This window comes from Corvus hawaiiensis, chromosome 7 (genome assembly GCF_020740725.1).
Source record: "Corvus hawaiiensis isolate bCorHaw1 chromosome 7, bCorHaw1.pri.cur, whole genome shotgun sequence".
Classification (NCBI taxonomy): domain Eukaryota; kingdom Metazoa; phylum Chordata; class Aves; order Passeriformes; family Corvidae; genus Corvus; species Corvus hawaiiensis.
Window position 1 is genome coordinate 40,006,588 of NC_063219.1, and position 23,264 is coordinate 40,029,851.

At 48.7% G+C, this 23,264-nt stretch overlaps 1 protein-coding gene across 3 annotated transcripts in view; it reads left to right on the plus strand.

Moving 5' to 3' along the window:
• The window catches only part of GPD2 (glycerol-3-phosphate dehydrogenase 2), a 59,582-nt gene that overhangs the window by 12,189 nt on the left and 24,129 nt on the right, over positions 1-23,264 (plus strand). For all 3 annotated transcript variants that reach the window (XM_048309538.1, XM_048309536.1, XM_048309537.1), the window contains exons 3-8: positions 4,306-4,474; positions 5,967-6,091; positions 7,256-7,353; positions 8,302-8,465; positions 21,196-21,360; positions 22,675-22,819. In XM_048309538.1, coding sequence (XP_048165495.1) covers positions 4,306-4,474; positions 5,967-6,091; positions 7,256-7,353; positions 8,302-8,465; positions 21,196-21,360; positions 22,675-22,819 — 866 coding nt within the window. The remainder of the gene's footprint in view (positions 1-4,305; positions 4,475-5,966; positions 6,092-7,255; positions 7,354-8,301; positions 8,466-21,195; positions 21,361-22,674; positions 22,820-23,264) is intronic.

Sequence of the window (23,264 nt, forward strand, 5' to 3'; positions counted from 1 at the left end):
AAAATGGCAGCTGCAACTTTTAGGACTGTTAAATAAGAGGAGCTGGAAGGGAAGAGTCACCTGGAGAGCTCACTTGTTGCATATTGTCTGCAGTATTCCAGAATTTAGGGAGTTCCCATTTTTCTGGGGATGGATGGCCACTATGAACTTCCAGAGACAGATCAAACCCCAGGATTTTACAGAGTGTGGTCATGGTGTCAGAATGACAGAACCACTTGTTCTTTTACCCCAACTAATTTTTCTGTTCACACACATTTTGAGTCACATTTATGCAACTGAGATTGAATCATTGAATTGCAGAACAGTATGGATTGGAAGGACCCTTAAAGCTCATATCATTCCACCTCTGCCCTATCCCTGGAAGTGTCCCAGGCCAGGCTGGCAGGGCTTGGAGCAGCCTGGGAAGTGGAAGGTGTGGAACATGACAGGGGGTGGAAGAGGATGATCTTTAAAGTCCCTTCCAGCCCAAACCAGTCTGGCATTCTGTGATGTGGCCTCGAACACCCAGACACCTGCATGGCCCAGGTGGGGCAGTGAGCCTTTGCTGTCCATTTCACCAGCACTTCCTGTGCTAATGGGGACAGAAAATTGGAGATACCAGATCCTCCTGCTTCCTGACTGAATTGCTGCATTCTGGTTTTTTGGGCCTTTCTTTAATGCATCAATCTAAGCAGGCTGGTGCCAGGTGTGAGATGGGGTGTTATGTTTGGATATGCCAGGTTGAACTGGAGGCCACTGCTGGCTTTTCTTCCCCCTCTGCCCTCGTGATCACTAAGGGGAAAAGCCATGCTTTGGTTTGGAGTTGAAGATTCTGCTGTCCTTTCCCAATCCTGCTCTTCCTGGTGTAAGTGCGTTGTTGGTCAGTAGAAATGGCTCAGCAAGGTGGATCCAACAGTGTGATAATATGATAATGCAAGGTCTGCTTTGGGGAGTTTTAATTACTGTATTTTTTTGTTAAATGAATAAGGATGATGAATTTGACTCTGCAAACCTACCTGGAGATTTACAGTAGCAAATTAACGAGAGCACTGGCTTATGGATTACTAGATCGCTTTATAACTTGATGATTAAATTCGAACTGCCAAACTAAATTCCTCTCACTAAGAGCGTAATCAAAACCATTCAGGGAACTCTTGCCTGAGAAATTGTAGATATAAACAGCAATTGCTTATTTCAGTAAACACACTTGTTCACTGCCAAACTAATCACGTTACTGCAGATGGAATCCCTGTGTGCAGCTTTTCTTCACTCCCCCATTTAATTGACAGCAAGATGCATCATATCTATATCAATTCCTGGTACTAATCACTCTGCTTATATTCCAGGGCTAATCTCCACACTCTGGCTATACCAGGGGCTGGATGCTGGGGACTCTCCTCTGGGCTCTGCTAGGAGCCATTTGTTGTAGATAATGGGTTTAAGAACAAACCAAAACATGGAGTCAAACCCACCTGATGCCAGTATTTCATGAACTCCAAATCTGGCTTTTCTGGTGTTCTGTTATTCTCCTGAAGTTAAGTAGTATGCTATGAAAATTGTCTGGAAGTGCAGTGCAAAGTGAATTGGGAGGTGGGGATTTTCCTTCTCTAGAGCTCATGGAAGCTGAGCACGTGTGGCTGAGCTTGATCACCCAAAACACGTGCAAGACAGAGCCACGGGTGTTTTTAGTGTTCCCAATTTCCTTGTGACTGCTGTCTGGGAGCGGCAGGGTGGTGCTTTGGGAAGCTGGCAGCAGCTGCTGTGTGCTGTGGCTGGGATGACCCTGCAGTGCTGAAGCAGCAGCTCCACGAGGGGAGGCAGGAGCTGCTGACCCTGGCCCTGCAGCCCCGGCTGCTGCAGCCCTGTCGGTGCTGGGTGTTCCAGGGAAAGTCTCGGATGTGCTGCATTCCCATCCCCTTCTGGGAGGGAGAGCTGGCAGCCATGGTTGGAGCACTGGCAGAGCAATGTGTCACAGCCACCGTGGAGCAAGTGGGGACAGAAACAGCTGGATCCTCTCACTGTCTCCCTTCTTGGGTCCATCACTCCCTGGAAAAACGTGTTCTGGAACTGCATCAGTGTTCCATTCTTTATAGAGGTTGTGGCTGTCCCATCCCTGGCAGTGTCCCAGGCCAGGTGTGGTGTGGCTTGGAGCACCCTGGGATAGTGGAAGGTGTCCTTGCCCATGGCAGGGGGTGGAATGAGGTGGTCTTTAAGGTCCTTTCCAACCCAAACCATTCTGGGATTCTGTGACACGTTTCTGTTATACTTCAGGGATATAAAAGCTTTATAGCTTTAGTGGTAGAGGTGAGAGGGCCAGTGAGAGAGCAGGGCAAGAGGCAGGAGGATGTGGGAATGGACAGAATTCCATGGCCAGAAGAATAACATGGAATTTCTTTGAAGTGCCCAAACTTTGTCCCTCCTCCCGTGATCTTTGCCAGCAGCCACACGTTAATGTGTAAACACGAGGCTCATCAGGATTCACCTCTCTGCTTCCCAGCTCTGTGTGTGCCTCGGGAGCTGTGGGCTCTGTTTGAGGGCTGCTCTGCCTGTAAACACCAGGTAATGAGCAGACCTTTGTTGCAGCGTTTGCAGCCGGGGCTGAGCTGGGCACAGTTGGGCGAGTGCTCAGTGCAGCTCCTGGGTGCCCCACATGGGCTGGGGAGATAGAGCTGATCCCACAGGGATCACCACACTTGGGAAAACCAGTGGTCATGCTAGGATTTGTTCCAAATCTTAATTTTTCTTTCTTGTCCCCAGTCCCTCTCCTGCTCTCCTGGGGCCCCTTCAGGCCCTGCAAGGGGCTCGGAGCTCTCCCTGTGTCCTTCCCTTCTCCAGGGGAACATTCCCAGCTCTCCCAGCCTGGCTCCAGAGCAGAGGGGCTCCAGCCCTGGAGCAGCTCTGGGGTCTCCTCTGGGCTCGTTAGATCCTCACTGTGAAGTGAAGGACTCTGTCTCCAGCCCGACTTTCCCCATGGATTGAATTGTACCACACATGCAGAGAGTGTTGCTGCTGTCCTAAGTGGTTTTCACGAGCTGCTTGCATTAGAGTCAATATCATCCCTGATTGCAGAGTGGACCTGGTCAGTGGTTACCTTTGGAATGTGCACTTCCTTGAGTCATGGCTGCTAGTTACTAGATTTCATTTTCAGCTCTACAGTAGTGAGAGGGACCCAGAACTGATGCATTTAAATCATGATACTGCTGAGGAATGAGCAAATAATTCTGAACAAAAATATTTAGGCTGCATGCACCATATAATCTGAACTGAGGCTTTTTGTGCTTGGCTGGAAAGGAGTTTCTGTGGTTTGTCACTTGAATTTTTATTAGTTTGCTCTTTCCTGTCTGGGAGATCTGGACAGAAGCTATTCTGCATAGTTAAGTCTGCCATTTGGCCTGGAGACTGGGCCATGCTCAGACCTTAAATTAGGTCCTAAATTAGGGTTAAACAGGTTTTTCTGGTGTTCAAAGTGTTTATAATTTTCAAGAAAGTCTGGAAATGTTTAGAATTCATCTTAAGCTGATGTTAACAGCAGAGAGCCTTCAGAGACTGCTCAAACCCTTCACACTTAAACCATGGTCCCTGGTAGGTGACTGAGCATCAGCCCTTCTCTCCACAGTCACTGCACAGACAGCAGCACTGGCTCCGGGAATATCAGCCCAAAGAGATTCCCAGGGCTGTTCCAGGAAAGTGTGAACTTGCCTGGAAACTGCCACATCATTAGGCTTTGTCACTTTCAAGTTGTATTTTAACGTGCTGTAGGACGTTATAATAAATAAACTGCATTGCTTAGAAGTGTCTCAAAAAGGATGTGAAATTAGCGTTTCCTTGGTGTTTCAGTGCCCTACATTTGACAATCACATCACTCCTGAACCTCATCAAACCTGAGCTTGGGTTCATGCCACTGTATGAGATGTAAAATGTACATTCAGCTCTGCGTCCTTTGCTGTGGTGGGTTTTTTGGTAGAGAGTCAAGAGCCCAACTGTGGCTGTTTATTAAAATGCTTCCTTTATAATCTTTATTAAAGTAACAACAGCATCCTGTAACATTTGAGTGTTCCTAGGAGTAATTAATACAGGTAGTAGCACTTGAGTGCAGCGTTACATTGAGGTGGGCAACGTGAAGTAAGCGTGTAGTAACACTTCATGGTTTTAGTACTGTTTGCTCCTCAGTGTTTAATACAATATTATTATTAAATATGGCTGGGAATATGTGTGTTTACCTTTCTGGTTCTAGAAAAGGCTGTGTTTTGGGGGGTGTCTGTCCCCCATATGTGTGTGTATGCAAAACAAAGCCAGGGCCTCACGGGCTGCGTTCAACCTTTGCAGGGTGCCTTGGTGCAGGTTCAAGCTGCAGAAGGTGCTCCAGTAAGGAAGGACCATCTCCCCACAAGAGAGCAGCAGATTCTGGCCCTGCAAACCAGCGGTGAATTTGATGTCCTTGTCATCGGCGGGGGAGCCACGGGCTGTGGCTGTGCTCTGGATGCGGCCACCAGAGGTAAAGGCCTGGAGGTTCAGTTGCAGGCTCCCTCTTGGGTCACCTGGCTTGTAAGAAACTTCTCAGGCTGGCTTTTCAGGAGTACTCGAAGGTAGAGGAGGGGTTGTCCTGATGAGGAAACCTCTGCTCTCAGAAGGCAAAAGGACCCTGAAGAAGGTCACTCAGCAGGTCCGTGCTCCCGTTGCCCCCCTTTGGGGGATTGGCCAGAGTAGAGAGCCCTGAAGTTCTCAGGTTCTTTAACCTGGACACGTGCCTCAGAAACAGAGGCAAAACTGACCCCAGGAGTGTTTTGCAGTTGGAGCTGGAAAACACCTGTCCAGGAGGTGTGGTAATATGAAATGGATCGAGCAGTAGGGTCTGACCATAGGGAGATGAGTCCAAACTCCAGCCTGGTTGTTATATTTAATAACATGGGACAAAGAACAACTTGGGATCTCTTCATTTCTGCCTCTGCTGGGCTTTGGCAGAAAGTGCAGTTGTAAAGCAGGCAGAAATTATCACAGTTTATCTCCGTTTATCCTTTTCTTGGAGATACTGGTTATATCAGTAGGTTTCTGAGGTGTGAAATATTCACGGGCATTTGGTTAATGAGTTGTGTCTCAATGCTGTTCATTCATGGAACTTGCTCTTTTATCGTGTTTGCTTCGCTTAACAACAAATTTTGCTTTTCGTGTGTTTGATAAATCTTCACCAAATTATTTCTGATTGTGTCCATTAATCTTCAGTCACATTCGACAAAAATAAATTGCTCTGATCTTTGTAAGTTACCAGTAATAATTAGGTTTTTTTGAGGACATAAAAGTTTTGGGAGACCAAGAGATGTTAAAATCTCTGTGCTGGCACTGCTGAGGCCCCTCGAGTGCTGTGTCCAGTTCTGGGTCCCTCATGACAAGAAGGACACTGAAGGGCTGGAGTGTGGTTGGACTCAGTGATCCTGGGGGGTCTTTTCCACCCAAGGGATTCAGTGGTTAAGGCTGATCAGACTATTTCCTGTGTGTGTCAGAATTCCAAGTGTGCCCCACGCTCTCTGGCTCTCCTCTGGTTTTGGGCACCTCTGAAGCAAACTCCAAGTAAGCAGAGCTGCCAGTTGTCTCCCTCTCTGGAATGCCACTTAAATTGTTAGTGCAAGAGGTTTAGAGCTCTCTGCTGCAAAGGGTTAAAAGTGTCCATGAAACCCCTCTGTTCCTGCCATGCATCCAAGCTCTCATTTGCTTGCGGGAGCGTGGCCCCCGTAATGTGCCGTAATGCCTTTCCATTGTGAAATATCCAGCTTTTAATGTGCTTCTGTTTAAGTTCTGCTTTGGCTTTTCCCTCAGGAAGAAGGCTAAAATTTTTCATTACAATATAGACAGTGTGCTACACTTTGAATACAAATTTATCCATGTACAGAGTAATTTTTCTTGTGATTGTCTCTACCCTAGAGAAGTGTCTTTAATGAATTACATACAAATTGTGTAATTTAAGAAGTTAATTTGGTTTTCTGGTAACACAGGACTAAAAACAGCCCTTCTAGAAAGAGATGATTTCTCATCGGGGACCAGCAGCAGGAGCACTAAATTGATCCATGGTGGAGTGAGGTACCTCCAGAAGGCCATCATGAAGTTGGATTTCGAGCAGGTAATTGTTTGTGCTGGTTGTTAAGCAAAAATTGCTGGTAGACACTTCACTGTCCCAGTTAGACCTGAGTCTCCTTTTGAGCTTTTCAGTGTTGTATTGCACAGCCACTGTGCATGGGAAGTGTCTTCTCTGGGGGAGCTCTGCAGGCTCGGGAAGGCAGTGCTTTGGTGGGCAGTGCCAGTGCCATGCCAAGTAGGCTGTGGGTTTTGGGAAAGGCAGGCAGAGACACGGCTGATCTGAGAATAAAAAGAGCTTAAAATAAAATAAAATGAGATGGGTAAGGTCATGAACTGGGGGGAGTGAGTGGCTGTCCTGCTCTGGAATGGGGAGAGAAAAGATCGTAAATGAGTGATTTAATTTGGAATGGGGGAAAAATATTGTAAATGAGCGACTTATTTTGGAATAGGGAAAAGAAGATGGTAAATGAGTGATTTATTTTGGCATGGAGCAAGAAAATACGGTAAATGAGTGATAGTGTATAAATGCTTTTGTGTATTCTTGTGTGGGTGGAAGCCTGAGATCCCTGTTTTGAGGAATCACATTGTCCTCCCATTGGAACCTCTCAAAGTATGTTTCAGTGGTTGTAATGCTGCTGCAGAAAAGGTGACTTTTCAGGGGGAAATATCCAAGCCCTGCAGTTATCCACCTATAGAAACCCACCTTTTTTGCCAAAGAACAACTCCACATTGATGAACATTGATTGGTTTGGAGAAGAACCCTTCTGCATTTGCAGCTTGGAGTTAGGGTGGGATTGAACTGTGGGAATTGGCATGGAAGCTGTGCTGTGGGATGAGTCCTAGCCCTCCTGAAGTGCCTCCTGCCCCTCGTTAGGGCAACGTGCTTGTTGTGCTTTATGTTCAAATGAAAAATTACACAATTGAGCTGCCACGGCACCAAGATGAAACTACTGAAACTTAATTTTATTGGGGATCCTTTTTCTTAACCTCTGAGTTTTTCAGCAGATCACAGTGTGTTTTTGAAAGCCCAGTATCAATGGTGTGAGGTGTTGATACTTGAATAAAGTCTCTTGTTGAGCATTTCCACTGGCACCAAGGGCGGGTGGTGTGGGACTGACCATGGCTGGTGTTCTGCAGTACAGGAGGGTGAGGGAGGCTCTGGAGGAGGGTGGATGGTGTGGGACTGACCATGGCTGGTGTTCTGCAGTACAGGATGGTGAAGGAGGCTCTGGAGGAGCGTGCACACCTGCTGCAGAGCGCGCCCCACCTCTCGGCCCCACTGCCCATCATGCTCCCCATCTACAAGTAAGCTCTGCTGTGCTTTCTCTCCTTTCACTTGGCTTCTCACAAGCAAGTCCTGGCCTGGGAGAGATTTCTTGAAGCTGTCCCAGGCTCTGTCCTCTGGCAGTGGGGGGAAGCTGCTGGGCTGCAGAAGCACAAAGTTCTCTTGTGCCTCAGCCAGCAGTCGCTGCTTTAGGGGGCACATCCTGGGGTGCAGCTCTTCAATGCCCTCCCAGCACCCAAATTGGAGAGAGCTCTCATTCCCAGGATGTATTTGCTATTCTTTCAGTGCACCCTTGTCCTCAACACACACCCTCCCAGTGTTCCCAGCAAGGTGCTGTTCTGTCCATACGAGCACAGGGCAGTTGGGTATGGGCAGAACAGGTTCCTCCTCCTCTGAGGAAGACACTCAGTGCTTTGCGTTAGGTTTTCAGTCTGTAAGAGCAGTTACTCACTGGAACAAGCTGCTTAGAGCAGGGAGGTTTTGCAGAAGGAACTTAATTTTATTGAGACCATTCCTGTCTTTATTATTCCTGTCTTAGTGGGAGGGGCTTGTGAGGGCTGGAGCTTGTGTAGGTCAGTGGTTGCCTGCGTTTATCATGGTCCTGTTTGTGCAGGAGGCCTTAGACCGTGCCTTGGGAGAGTGCTCTCAGCTTGCACACACAGCTTCAGTAGCTCACACAGAGGCACAAAAGCCCTGTTTAGATCCTGATTCTAGAGCAAATAAAGCCTTGAATCTGCTTGACTCACTGCAGGGAGTAGCTCAGCTGAAAACAGTAGCAAACAACACCTAAGTCTGGAGTATTTACATTGTCTTGTTACCATGAGCTTGCCTGCTGTCCAAGGTAAAACTGCTGTAAGAACATTCTGTGTTCCTCACCGTGTTCTGTATTACAATAACAGCACGTGCATGCACTTCTGAATGCTTCATTTGTATTTTTTTTCCCCTCCATGGTACTTCTTTCCCCTCAGGTGGTGGCAGCTGCCGTACTACTGGGTTGGGATAAAGCTGTATGACCTGGTGGCAGGCAGCCAGTGCCTGAAGAGCAGCTATGTCCTCACCAAGTCCCGGGCCCTGGAGCTGTTCCCCATGCTGCGCAAGGACAAGCTGGTTGGAGCCATTGTCTACTACGATGGTGCGTTGTCTCTCTGCCTGTTCCGTGTCCACGTGGTTTGGGTTTGGGGTTAAAATGATGCCATGAAGATTTCTTGCCTTTTCTTTTATGCCCCTGTTACACCTTTTTACAACTTCTGTATTCTTACTGCTTTTTGCCTCCATTCTTGGCCTTGTTTGTTCAGCTGGGAGACTCAACATCTCAGAAGCTTCGTAGCCAGGGATCAGTGTGCCCCAGAGCCCAAGGTCCTCTCCAGAACACATTCTGTAACCTGAGATAGAACCATCCAGGGGAAGGCTCCTTGGGGAGGGGGGCTCACTCGAGCCTCTCATTGGGGAATCTTTGATAGATCTGCTAATTAGTAACACCTCTGATGTGATACCAGATCTTTGGGGATAGACTGGGCAGGGTGCATTTTGGTGCATATGACCTGGACGTGTGCACCTAAGGATCCTTAAAATAAATACCAAGGTAAAATCCCTTTTTCCCTTCTAACCATGTCTGACTCTTGATTTTAAGACCGGGAAAAGGCATCAAAAACACAAGTGTGAGGCTGGAGATTGTACACTGGGGGTCTCTACAGGAAAGAATAGCTTGTAGGATTCAACTTCCCTCTTAAGCATTGATTTGGGAGATAAATAACATTTTCATGACAGCAACTTACTGGATGTAGGAGCAAATACAGTGGTTTTCTTGGCTAGTGGGTGCAGAGCTGTGTGAAAGCGTTCTGGTGGAGATGTGGTTTCTGACCTTTTGGCAGCAGAAAGGTCTTCACACAAGGTGGATTATAAAGGGAATTCTTTTCCCTCTGTGGAACTGCATTTACACAATTCATCAGCTCATCAAAGGGGTTCTGGACTGGGAAGGACTCTGGAAACACACTGGGCTTCAATGGGGTTTATGGGGCTTATGGCTAAAGCTTGTGTTGGTAATTGCAGGTGTCTCAGAGCCCAGCAGCGTGAAAAAACAATTAAAAATTCATATATATGTGTTGGAATATGTATATGCAGGTTCTTGTTTGGGACTAGGATGGGATTTAAAGGATTCACTTGGTTTTTACTTGATTTTACTACTGATGGAGGCTGCATCTTATCTTATTTTTAAGATCTGGAGGAAAAAAGAGGTTATTTAGGAAAATTTATGTTGGGATTATGTGGTGGTTTTTGTACCCAGTACCAGGACCTGCTGTAGACAGCATACAGAGAAGGAATTCAGATTTATTTTTTCCATATCCTGAGCTATTCCTTGGCTTGTTTTAAGGGATCCCAGGAGCCTGCCAGAAGAACAAAGTGGTTCTCTTAAATGTAATTACACTTCTCATAAGAGCACTATAGCTTGAAATCTATTTATAATCTAGTGAAGTTTTTTCTGATTAAATAAATAATTTGGCTGTATCGTGGCTATTTACTACTCCAGCATTCCGAAGATACACCTTTCAGGATAGCCTGAAAATTGGTCTTCATGTTTCTTACATGAATAATTATTTTAAATAGTGTTGTAAATCTAAAGATTCAGCACCAAGAGGCCACGTGGGCTTTGATGGCAAACACAGGCAGGGCTCTGAGTGTCTGAGAGATGTCTCTGGAGGTTTTGGTGCCATCCCAACAGAGGGAAACAAACACACACTGAATATTGGAAAGGAAGAGTAAAATAGGAAAAAAAAGGGGAAAAAAAATCTATGTCTTGCCTTATTTTGCTTTCTTTATAAGATACAGCTTAGTTATCCTCATTTTTAGGCAGAATGTAGATAAATGGTGTTTGGAATTAAAATTAAAAAAGCTCTCCAAGCTCCACCGAACCTCAGTTTCCCTGAAGAATGAAGTGGGTTTGAGGGACTCAAGGATGGAATTTGTGAGTTGATAATACACATCTGAGTGTTTTGAGGCTGCACCTAGTGCAGAATAAAGACTGTCCAACTCCAGTGTTAAATCAGTTCGTAACAGGCCGTGTTTCAGCTCAGTGTTGTCTGAGGTGCCTCCTCTGTGGGGTGGCCCGTGGGGCAGGTGGGCTCCCGTGGGGCTGTAGCACATGAACTGTTTTGTCCTGAGCAATTAACCCGTGTTCTGGCCACAGGAAATGGGGTTTAAGTCATAACATTTCAGCAAGCTCCCTTCAGGTCTTGTAAATTATTATACTTGAATTTTAATGATGTACTGTCACACCCTAAATCCAGAGGAACGGAGCACAAAGGGAAAGGAAATGGAACTGAAAGTAGAGGAGGGGGTCATAAGATGGAATTAAACTCATTTAATAATCAGAAGGATGAATCATAAAATAGAGTATTAAAAAATGGCAAAGAAAAATACAAATCTTAAGGTAGGTGATATCCTTCCCTTCTCTGTCCATCCCTTCTCTCTCCCCTAAAGAACGAATCAATAAACTGGCCTTTTAAGGATGGAGTGTTTTAACTGTAAGTGCAGTTAAATGCAGGTTTATCCCGTTTCCTTGCTTTCCTTTATTCCTTGTCCCTGTAATTGTTGATAACAGAGCTGTTAATGATCACAGATGTCCATCCCCACCACCAAAGGGAAGAGGTAAAACCGTTCCACGTCTTAAGTTGATTTTTAGTGTGCTAAAGCCGTGCCCAGCGGTGCCCCGGTGGTGGCCGTGCCCCTTTGCAGGGCAGCCCGGGGCCGCTCTTTGTGCGGGCCGTGAGCGCTGCCGGTGGCACGTCCAGCCATCCATAATTCATGAGGACGTTGTGTTCCCAACCGGCGCCGGGGTCGTCTTCATTACATTCTTTAAATTGTTTATACAGGCACAAAAAAATGGTACATTATAAATGTTGGAAGTACCAGCAAGAGCAAATCACAGCCTTGTCCAGAGGCTATTCTTGCTCTGCCTGAGCATCGGGAAGCCAAAGCATATGTTGGATGTTAGCTGGGGTGTACACAACGTGTCCTATTTATTCAAGGTTTGCTTTGAAGCCACAACTTACAAGTTTGTTTCTTAGGGGGACATGTCAGACTGCATTTAGCATTTGTTGGTATTAGGATACTCCTGAATAGCAAAAAGGCAACATTTTGGGGGGAGAAGGCGGCTGCTATCTGAGCAGGGATCTGTCAGATCCACTTAGGGGCTCGGGGAGAACTGGAGAGGAGGCACAGGGAGAGGCTGGGCTGAGCTCAGGATCTCAGGCAGGATTGTTCTAAAGCACTTTAAATGGAAGAATTAATCTCCATTTAAATTATATAGAGTTCGTTATGATAAGAACTAGGAAAACCATTAAAGCAGGGATCCAGCTGGCCAGAGTGCGTCAATGTAAAGTGTTCAGCAATTCCAAGTGGCACGGTTCTCTTTAAGATACATTATTTTTCTGTCTCTAGGTGCTTGCAGGCTTTTTTAACATATTTTGCCTTGCAAGATGAGCCCTTAGATGTGTAAGGAAAATCTGTGTTCTGGAATCAGTCCTGAATTTAAGATTTTAGAACTCTGCTGACCATACTGTCTGAATTGCTGTTATTTCCTGAAAGAAGGAATTAACATATGCTGTGTCTGGGACTCTCCTGCCACATCAAGGTATTGGATTGTTTAATGTCTTGTTCTGCAAATCTCCAGTATGTTTATTGCAATGGAAGTAGTTGGTTTTTTGCTTTTTGCATTCTCAGTAGTTTTGCATACATACTCTGCTGAAATATTTTAATGTGGAGGTTATTTAAAAGTAGAAAAAGCCTTGGCAGAGGATTTCGCTTTCCCTGTTTACAGCAAACCCCCTGAGAAATCCTTCCCAGGCACACGTGCACACACAGACACACACACAAAAATCAATGCAAAAGAGTAGGGCATTCATTAAGCTGTCAAAAACAGAATAAATGCTTTTTTTTTATTTGGGCTCTTGTAGCTATTTTTCCTAGGATTTGAGTGTGTCCTGAATTATGAAATGTTATGGCTTTATAATTCATGTTTGACAAATGGATATTTGGAGATGTTGAGCTGTAATAGGGGTATTACAGACAACTCTGTGGCTGTTTTTCCTTCCCTGGGTATAAAAACTCTGATGGTTTGTCACTGGAAAGACTTTCCATAGGTGATTTTAAATACACAGCTTCTCATATTCCTCGGTGTTTCCAGCCTGAGGCTGGGGGGTGAGAGAAGCCTTGCAGGCACGCTCACCATGGGTATGGCTGGGACACGCTCTGTGTGCTCCCTACCCGTGCTGTTCCCGTGCGTTGTGTCCCGTGTTCTGCGTAACAGAGCTGCCCAGGAAGCGGGGACTGGAAAGGGCGATGCCGGTGGGATGCAGGCACAGTGAGCCCGGGGCTGAGCCCCCAGCAGTGGAGCAGTCTCCATGCTGGTGCTGGCACAAGCAGTGTGGGGATCCGCAGCAGCCGGGGCTGCCCAGGTCCCCGGCACAGGCCGTGCAGCTCCGCTCGCTCCAGTCCCGCCGTGCCTTGCCCGTCAGAGCGCTTTTATCATTTTCAGAAGGGATAAAATCAATGGCCTGAACCAGCTGCATCTTTAACCCAGTTTTGCCTCTGTCAGAGGTGCGGGCTCAGCCACGTTGCTGCAGGAGCAGCCCTTTGCTCCCGACAGAAGGGCCGCACATCCGCGCGCTGCCGCAGGCGCCCTTCCCAAAAGCACGCGGATGATAACTGCATCTCTGCTGTACCTGTAACAATTTAATCGTGTGAGTCAGCCCAGTCAAGCATCCCCAGCTCATGACTGGGAGACATGAAATTCATTGTCATTATTGTCCCTGTCATTTTGGATCATTATATCCTGCTGCAGCATTTTCCTCACTCCAGTGCTTTCTTACCTCCAGGAAGCAGGGATTATGGCTGAGGTTGGGGTGGGGGCAGGACTGTGAACTACATTTACCTCAGGGGAGCCACAGATTAAATTGGCTTTGCTTTCTGACTTGCCAGATTCGTCTGTTTGTACGCTCTGGGTTTAAGGTTGGAAATGATGAATATTCCAGTGAATTCGGGGCCTCTCTCTTTTCTTTTTTTTAATGCTTGTATAAGCAAAGGATGGGGTTTGTGTCCCTTAAGAAGTGAATGGGGAATAATTCTTCAGATTGTGTTACCAAAAAGATTTAAGATTATTCCTGAACAAAATGACATTATTTGTTCATTGTGGCACAAACATCTGAGTGGTCCCGGTGTGCTGTGGCTTTCAGGAGAAAGGATGGAGCTCTGCTGTGATCCAGGGGTGTGTTCCATGGGAGCTGCAGTGGCTCACTGGGTAACAGGTGCACTGCTCCCGGGAAACAAGGACAGGAGGAGAGGAAACAGCCTCAAGATGTGCAGGGGAGGGCCAGAGTAGGTATTAGAAAAAACTTTTCACTGAAAGAGAGGTCAGGCATTGGAATAAGTTGTCTATAGACGTGGTGGAGTCCCCATCCCTGGAAGTGTTCAAGAGGCATCTGGATGTGGCACTTGGGACGTGGTTATGGGGAGGTTATGGTGGTGCTGGGTTGGCAGGTGGACTGGGTGATCTGAAGGTCTCTTCCAACCTTGATCCTGTGGGTTCTGTGGTCTGTGGGAGCAGTGCTGCCTCTCTCCACTCTGGCATGGCACTCTGTCCCTCCAGGCACTCCATCGTTCCCAGGCAGGGCTCTCCTGGATGGCACGGCAGCAGCTGGCCAAGCACAGCGCACAGTGGCTGATAAACCCATCACTGCTTTGTTTAGAGTTAAAAACCAGCACAGTTGGCCCCGGTGGGAGCTGACCCCATGGGGTTTTTCCCCCTGGAGGCCGCTGGGGCCGCAGGAAGCTGTGGTGCCACGGGCACGGCCCTGCCTGGCGCGGTGGCACGGCCGCAGCAGCCCCGCCGTGACGGCTGTGCACGGTGACATTTTAGCGCCGTTTCCATAAACTGACAGTGACAATGTTTAGTTTCATTTTAACACGGTGCTTTTCCTGCCACTGACACGCCAGTCGCAGTGTAGTGACAAGTTGAAGGCTGATACAAAAGAAGTGGGAAACAACGTAATTATAAAGCAGTCACACAGAGCCAGAATTCCAAATTTTGTCTGTCACTGGATGTGGTGGATATTGTGGCTTATTTTTGCTTTCTGGGATCTTAGTTTCAGTAGGAGTTTTAGCTCCTGTGCTGTAACTTGGCAGCAGACTTGATCAGATAGACATTTGCAGGATATTGGGATTTCTTCTGTAAAAATATTTTATGGGCTTTCTGCCTCTTGCTTGTGATTCTGCTTTGTTTATAACTACAGAATTTGGAACAAATCATAGTAGAACAGGGCCATTGGTTTTAAACTGACACAGGGCAGGGGTAGATGGGAGATCAGGGAGAAATCCTTCCCTGTGAGGGTGGGCAGGCCCTGGCACAGGGTGCCCAGAGCAGCTGTGGCTGCCCCTGGATCCCTGGAAGTGTCCAAGGCCAGGTTGGCTGGGATAGTGGAAGGTGTCCCTGGCAGGGGGGTGGAATGGGATGAGCTTGAAGCTCCCTTTCAACCCAAACCATTCTGGGATTCCAAGACTAGGGAGGTTTATCCCCATCATTATTATTATTATTACTGTGGTCTGAGGTGGTGCTAAATGGAGGAGGTCAGAATTAAGGTGACTACTGCTGGTTTATTTAAACTGGATGTGTCAAATCTGAGTTTGAACCTGTTGGAATCAATTTACCTGAGAGAAACCTTGAGACTTCCCTTTCCATGAAAGCTCACACCTTAGGGCAGATGTTAAAGAGCTAAAGTGTGGGGTGTGCGGTTATTTCCAGGGCATGTTTAGTTGTCCACCATCCCTCCCACCTGCTTGGGCCTTACTTCAGCAGCACTGGTGGCCCAGGGCACAGCAGAGCTGGGACTCTCCGTGCACTGCAGGAGCCGGGTGTGCTGTCACTGTGCTGCTGGGTGGGATAGAGCTGATGGAGCCAAGTCAGAACTCGTCCCCCTGGAGCAGGACAGGAACAAGGACATGAGTGCTGTGTATCCTAGAAAGTCTGGGAGTTTGCAGCAAATTCCACTTCAGTTTCATGTGATTCAAAGAGCTGGAGAGAGTTCAGGTCTGAGGGCATTGTACTGACTTGTGACTCACAAGTCAAAGGGGACATTTCCCCTGAACTCACCCTGCTTGTGTTCGGGGAGAACTTGTTGAGTTCTCTCTCAGAGAAGTCTGGAACGATTTTGAGTCACTCCAGCTGATTCATCGTGTCTTAACTGGGATCTAACCCTTTCCATTTGCACAGCAGCTCCTGGGTTCCTGCTTAATGCCTGTAATGAAACTGCTTGTGCCGTTAAGTACTTCTTTAAAATTACAGGAGAGGGACAGTCTTGGTTACTGAGTGAAGTGTAATTGTATATATCTAATGCACATGTATAACTGTGTAATCACTCACCAGTCTTAAATTTGGTGAGGTTTGGGTAAGGTTTGTATGCACACAATGAGAAAACTTTGAACATGAGAGGATTTGGTTTCCTGTGCTGCTTTGTCATGTGCCTGCAGTTATCTGGTGCAAGGCTGCAGTAAGGAATACACCTGTAGGTACAGAATTACACGTGCTTCAGCATAATTTCTACAATATCAGTGTTTTTGGGGAGCTCACTGGTATCATTAAAGGAATAACATACAGGTTATTTTGCAAGTATTTATTTTGCTTTTATTCCCTCAGCTTTTTAGAAGAAACATAAAAAACCCAAATGCTCCTTATTTTTGTGGCTGCAGTAGGTAGGGATCTGGATGTGTGACTGTACTGAGGGCCTGGTTGTCTGATTCAGGCACTTGTTTTCAGGTGTTTTTCCTTTGCAAAGCAGCCTGGCAGGTGGTTCGGGGGGGGATTTTCCCCCAGAGAAGGTTCTCTAGGATTGGTGCCCAGCTCCTTGCACGGCCGCCTTCAGCTCCGCGGCACTGACGGGCTGTGCCAAGTCAGGGACAGCTGTGAATGGGGAAAAGGAGAGAAGGGCTCTGTCTTTGCTGCAGGGACCAAGCTGTTCCTTACAGCTGGGAGTTTGCAAGCCCGGGTGTCACAGCTGTGCCGAAGCGTGTTTGGGGCAGTTGCTGGCACGCCTGCGTGCGTCGTGACGCGGTTCATCGTCATGCAGCAGGCACACCCTGACCAGGTGGGAGTTCTTGGCCCAGAAAGGCTGACATGAGCATTGAAAGCGTTCCAGCTTCTTAAAAAAATACAACTGCAGTCACTGGGTGCTGTTTGTCTGAGCTGAAGAGAGTTGCAGAGGAGAAATCAGGAACTGGAACAACGTGGGCTAGTGGAAGGTGTCCCTGCCCAGGGCAGGGGCTGGCACCAGGTGAGCTTCAAGGTCCCTCTCATCCCACGCCATTCTGGGGCTTTGTGATTCTGTGAATTGGTGTAACAGGTGTAGTTGTCAGAGTGACACAGGACAGAACATACCAGAGCTGCCAGAGTGCCTCATTAACGCTCTGGTTTTCACACAACGTTCCTGAATCAGTCCCAAACAAATCTCTCCGGTCTGTGGGCTTTGTTACCACCCCCTGCTGGCTGGGGCTCAGCTCTGATAAAAATAAAATTGAACGTACACTGTGTGCACTCTGGGGGAGGATCCTGTGAGTGCCAACGGAAACATTGTCTGTTCAGATGTGAAGAAATACAGCATTTGCTACTAAGGAGTGAAAATAGAATTTTCCCAAATTACACAAAAAGAAGAAATTATAAACCAAATGGCATCACTGTTGGGCTTAGCGTGATGTGGGATAGACTTACTCAAACTATCTTTGCACGCTAAATGTCCTCAGGAGTGTGGCTTCTAGGATTGAGGGGTTTTTTTAGAGGGTTCAGTGTTAATTTGGTGAAAGCACTTAGGCCAGTGTTTTGGGAAAAGCTGGGTTGACTGCCCTTAATAAAAATGAAAGTGTTCTTTATTGTCACCATATTACAGCAGGTGAGGACAACAAATAAGGGGAGGGATGATTCTTTCAGTTTTCCTCTCTAGAAAGAACATCCTCCTGTTTTGAAGAGGCTCTACACAAGGGGTTGCAAAGAGAACTCGGCATGTTCCACCAGTTGGCTCTGGGAGGCTTCTCCCGAGGTGCTGAGCTGTGACTGCCTTCTGTGGGGATGCTGCAGGTGACAACTGGCATCATGCAAGGGACGAGTGCTCTCAAACCCAGCCCTGGAGCAGCAGAGTCCTCTCCAGGTGGGGCGTTGGTGCACACCTGTTCTTGGGGAATGTCATGGTTACCATTTCCCTGTGTTGCCTACACTTAGGAGATTTAGGAGATCTCCAGGAGCGTACTCACCTATGGAGAAGGATGCCAAATTAATTTGGTTTAGCCACTGTTGTTAGAAAATAACTTTTTGGCTGAAGTATTTGGAAGACCCCAAAGTATCACCGAGGGGTCACCTCTGGTAGCAAGGGGGGGGATCATTGTTTTGTTTGCTTGCAGCCCCAGGGGCTACTGTACAGGACAAGGACACAGAGCTGGCTCTGGTGGGTAATCCAGGGCCTCCCCTGGAAGCTCGGGGTTCCCTTGCCCTTGATCGCACACCTCGGGTTTCTTGGAGTGGAATCACTGAACAGGCATCTTGGGAACACGCAATGGTGCTCGTGTCAAGAGAGCTTTACATGTCTGGGCTGGAGGAGCTTAAGCTTGGAGGTGCTTTTCTCTTGTGCCCAGGGCATCTCTGTGTCTGGGGAGAATGGCATTTGATTGCAAGGTCAGAAAGGTTGAGATGCAAAACCTTTGCTTTGCGTTATCCTTCCCTTTCTCTCTAGAGTGTTAAGGATCATCATTGTGGTCTGGAGCTCCTTCCCAAGGGGCAGCTCTGACCTCTGCTCTCTGTGACCAGGGACAGGACCAACGGCTGGAGCTCTGTCAGGAGGGGTTTAGGCTGGATATCAGGAAAAGGTGCTTCCCCTTTGGGTGAGGGGTGGTGGGGCACTGGACAGGCTCCCCAGGCTGCCAGAGCTCCAGGAGCGTTTGGACAACACTCACAGGGACAGGGTGGGATTGTTGCGGTGTCTGTGCAGGGCCAGGGGTTGGACTGGATGGTCCCTGTGCGCCCCTCCCAGTTCAGAATATTCTGATTCTCTGTTCAAGTGCAGGATTTTAATGTAATTATCTAGGGGAGAACACACACATGCCAGTTGGCAGGCCTTAAAAAAAAAAAAAAAAAAAAAAAAAAAAGGCAAAACTCAGCTGTTCCTGGGTATAAAACCACTATCCTGTGACCCCATCTCTCCTAAACTGTTGCGCTGTTGTTCTCCACAGATGATAAATTCCCAGGGTGGGAAGTCAGTCTTTACTCCTTTCAAATCCAGACCTCTCCAGATCTCTGCTGTTTATGCCATGAAATACTCAAGGACTCCGCACTGTAGGTCACATCAATCTGAAGCCAGTGGGTTTTTCTACCAGTGTAGTTAATCAGGAACTGGTTATTTCCCAGTCCTCTGCCTGCAAATGCATTCCATGGGCACTCAGTTGCTGTTGGACTGCTGAGGAATGAGTAATAGCATGGGGGTTCCTGCGTCAGAATAACGATGAGGGGAAAATGGATGAGAGGTTCAGAGAAAGCAGGAAAATGTTGTTTTGAACACAGTGGTTCAAATCCTGGAGTGTGCTGAGTGTCCTGAGCTCACTCTGACTTTAGGAGCATTGGGGGCTCAACAAAACGCCGAGCAGCCTTTGGATTTGGGGCTTGCTAAACAATTGGAAGTTTGGTTTTATAGAAATTACCCATTTCCACGTTATTTATTCTGCTGATTGGCTTCTCCGGATTGCTTTTGCTCTGGTCAAATAAGTGACAAATCTGGGAAGAGGCAAACTTGCCAAATTTAAACAGTCAGAGTTCCATAGACCAAAGCTAATATTGGCTGACTTGGGGTCGTGCTGCCGTGTGATGAATCCCCACACCAGGGCAGCCACAGGAGAGTGGGGTTTGTGTCAGTGCCACCTGGGGCACTGCTGGCAGGAGCAGACTGAGGGGGGGTCTGAACCCCCCTGGCCCCAGGGTCCTGCTAAGAAGGGAACAAATCCCCCTTGTGCCGATGGCACGGCAGGGTTTGGGTTTTGGTGGCCGCTCTCTGAGGGGGTGCTGCTGCGTGGCCTGGGGCAGCTGAGTCCTGTGGTGCTGTGGGTCAGGCTGGCCCCAATTCCAACACCAGGATAAAGGGGGTATCTCCAGAGTAATGAGAGCCCTTGGCTTCAGGCTAGAGGAGCATTTCCTGGATTACAGAATCACTGAAGCATTTATGTTGGAAAAGCCCTCCAAGAGCATCCAGCCTAAGCTGTGCTCTCACCTCATCAACCAGCCCAGAGCACTGAGTGCCCGTCCAGTTGTTCCTTGAACACTGGGTTCCTTTGGAATTCCTGCTGTTATGTGGGAGCAGCTGCTGTACCACAGCTTGGCACTGTCCTTTGTCCCTTTTTCGCCCAGTGCTCCCTCTCCACACGAGCTGTACCTTCTCTCAACCCTGCCTGAAACTGGGAAGGTTTGAGGTGAACCTCGTAAGGTCATTTATCCCTCCCTGCCACGGCAGCAGCAGCAGTGCCCATGCGTTTACTGAATGCTCTGCCTGCCAGCTCTGACCGATGGTTGTTCCCTCTCGTGCATCTCGTGTGATGGAGCGTCCCCAACTTTTCCTGACATCTTGCTCAGTTGTTTTGCCATTCTTCAGTTGTTGCAGCTGATTCCGGGCATTGTTTGCTGAGTGGAATTGGAGTTACTGTTTGTTTCTTCATCGGTGCTTTATCATGCTGCCGTTTCTGTACACTTTGTGTAACTTTTTTTTCTCACAGCTGAAGACGGATTGCACTGCACAGCCTGGGCTGGGTTGGAATGAGGGGTTTGGGGAGGGGAGGTGGTGCCTGCGAGGCCATTGATCCCATCTTTATAACTTTGCCCTTTTAGCTGGGAACAGATGATTTGCGCAGGGGTTGGAGATCTGCGCAGGCAGAATCCGAAGGACCAAACTTTACATAAACCATTTATACTAAATGTTGGGAATGCTGGCAACATAAATCACCTACAGTATCTATTACAAATTTATCACTTTATCAGTATCATCTGTGATAGGAGTGGTCCAAACAGGTGGGGAAGCGAACCGTACCTCAGGAAGTTTAGCCTGCTTGGAAATTAATTATTCAGGACACACAGAGCCTGGCCCCTTCAATGTATAGTAATTCTTTCCAGCCAGCATCCAGGCCTCCAACTTCAGTGCAATAATAAATAGGAAAAGTCTCAGGTGAAGCCAGTATTTCAGAGTAATTAATCATCTTCCCCTCACGGTCCCTCCACCTCTCTCTTGGTTTTCTTTAACGAGGGAATTTCAGTAATAAATCTTTAATGATACATGTTAAGAATCCTTCATTAATTCTTGTCCACTTATTTCTCTTTTTTGGGTGCTTTTATGTTGTATGTTGAGAAGTTCAAAGGGATATACAAAAAACCCCTCCATTAAATTTGGCACAGTCTCTAAAGGGATGTTTTGGACGTCGAGTGTCGCATGTTCACTCGGTAATCGGACTTGTTGGTTAATACCAGTTGGATTGTCCAAATCCTGGATATAGGTACCGAGTTACCGCAGGATTACAAAGGAAAAGGGAGAGATGGTTTTTCTGCCGCCCGGTCCGGGGCAGCGGTGCAGCCCCTCAGTGTGGGGCTCGGTGCGTGTGCGGGGCAGGCAGAGGCCCGTGGGGCGCGGCCGGACGCGGCGCTGCCCACGCGGCCCCGGCCCTGTGCACGTGCAAAGGCCGGCAGCGAGCGGCCGTCAGCGCTATGCGATGTGACAGGGACAGCTGTGACAGATCCCTTCTGACACGCTTCCGTAGCGCCGGCCGTGGCTGCGGGTGACGGGTGTCCTTCCCTGCAGGACAGCACAACGACGCGCGGATGAACCTGGCCATCGCCCTGACCGCCGCCCGCTACGGCGCTGCCACCGCCAATTACGCCGAGGTGCGGCACCTGCTCAAGACCACGGACACGGGCAGCGGGCGGCAGCGCGTCTGCGGGGTGCGCTGCAGGGACGTGCTCACGGGTGAGTGGGGTCTGTGGGGTCTGCGGGGTGCACTGCAGGGACGTGCTCACGGGTGAGTGGGGTCTGTGGGGTCTGTGGGGTGCACTGCAGGGACATGCTCACGGGTGAGTGGGGTCTGTGGGGTCTGTGGGGTGCGCTGCAGGGACGTGCTCACGGGTGAGTGGGGTCTGTGGGGTCTGTGGGGTGCACTGCAGGGACGTGCTCATGGGTGAGTGGGGTCTGTGGGGTCTGTGGGGTGCGCTGCAGGGACGTGCTCACGGGTGAGTGGGGTCTGTGGGGTCTGTGGGGTGCACTGCAGGGACGTGCTCACGGGTGAGTGGGGTCTGTGGGGTCTGTGGGGTGCACTGCAGGGACATGCTCACGGGTGAGTGGGGTCTGTGGGGTCTGCGGGGTGCGCTGCAGGGACGTGCTCACGGGTGAGTGGGGTCTGTGGGGTCTGCGGGGTGCACTGCAGGGACGTGCGCACGGGTGAGTGGGGTCTGTGGGGTCTGCGGGGTCTGTGGGGTCTGTGGGGTGCGCTGCAGGGACATGCTCAAGGGGGAGTGGGGTCTGTGGGGTCTGCGGGGTGCGCTGCAGGGATGTGCTCACGGGTGGGTGGGATGTGTGGGGTGCGCTGCAGGGACGTGCTCACAGGTGAGCGGGATATGTGGGGTGCGCTGCAGGGACGTGCTCACAGGTGAGCGGGATATGTGGGGTGCGCTGCAGGGACGTGCTCACAGGTGAGTGGGATGTGTGGGGTGCGCTGCAGGGATGTGCTCACAGGTGCAGCACCCTGGGATAAGGCGGGAGGGAGGAGCGGGGCCGCTGCCATCTGCCAACAGCCCTGAACAGGCACAGGAGCCATCTTCCCGGGCCGTGCCATTAGTGTCACTCAGCTTCCACTTGTGTCACATTTCTCACTCAAACCCCAGTGTTTTGGCAGGCCAGACTGAGCTTTCCACCCCAGCCCTTCTGTCAAGCAAAGACGACATTGTAGAAGGCTGCATGCTGTACAGTAGTAATCCCATTTACCGAGTCTGTGGGCTGAGACTGAAATCTCTCTTCTTGAGAGGCAGATTTCAGCTGAGCAACTTCCACCCCGCCTGCCTCTCTTCTGCCCTTACAAACAAGCTGGAATTCCGCTCCAAAACATTTTCTCTCAGATCTGGTGTTGGGTGAACACATAGTTAATTTTTAGAACCCATCCCAGCTGTTGTGTTCAAACACGCGGGGTACACTTTACAGTAGGTTGAGTTCATAGAGAGATGAATAACAAAGAGCATCAGTGAGCAGGAAACAAATGGTGTCTGTGATTGATACTGTTTTCTTTCACAGGGAAGGAATTTGATGTCAGAGCCAAGTGTGTTATCAATGCTACGGGACCTTTCACAGACTCGGTGCGCAAAATGGATGATCAGAAAGTGCCCAACATCTGTCAGCCCAGCGCAGGCGTGCACATCGTGATGCCTGGTTATTACAGGTAAGGCAGGGGAGCCTGCTGCATGTGTAGCACCATTTGTAATCTCTGCTGCTGCTGAATCAATCAGCCGGGAGGTGCACCGGTGGCTTTACAGCAGTTTGGAGTGCACAGTTTGATTCTGATTTTCATTTGCGTTTTTTAAAGAGGATCCTGGCGCTGTGCCGCTGAGAAGACCAATTTCATCTATTCAGAACAGGCTGAAGCCGTGTAGTTTTTAGTTAGAGCTCCCCAAGGCAGGACTCCTGCTGAAGCAGAAGGCGTTTAGGCAGCGTGTCCCCAGGCTTATGAAAGCACCTGTTTCAGTGATGCCTTTGAGCTGAGTGTGCTGCTGCTTGGTCACCCCCTCAGGAAAGCCTGTAAAACCTTCCAGAGAGGTTGCACCTCTGTACAGAATCTCCTGTCCTGTTAAATCATGGAATCACAGAGTGGTCTGGGTTGGAAGGGG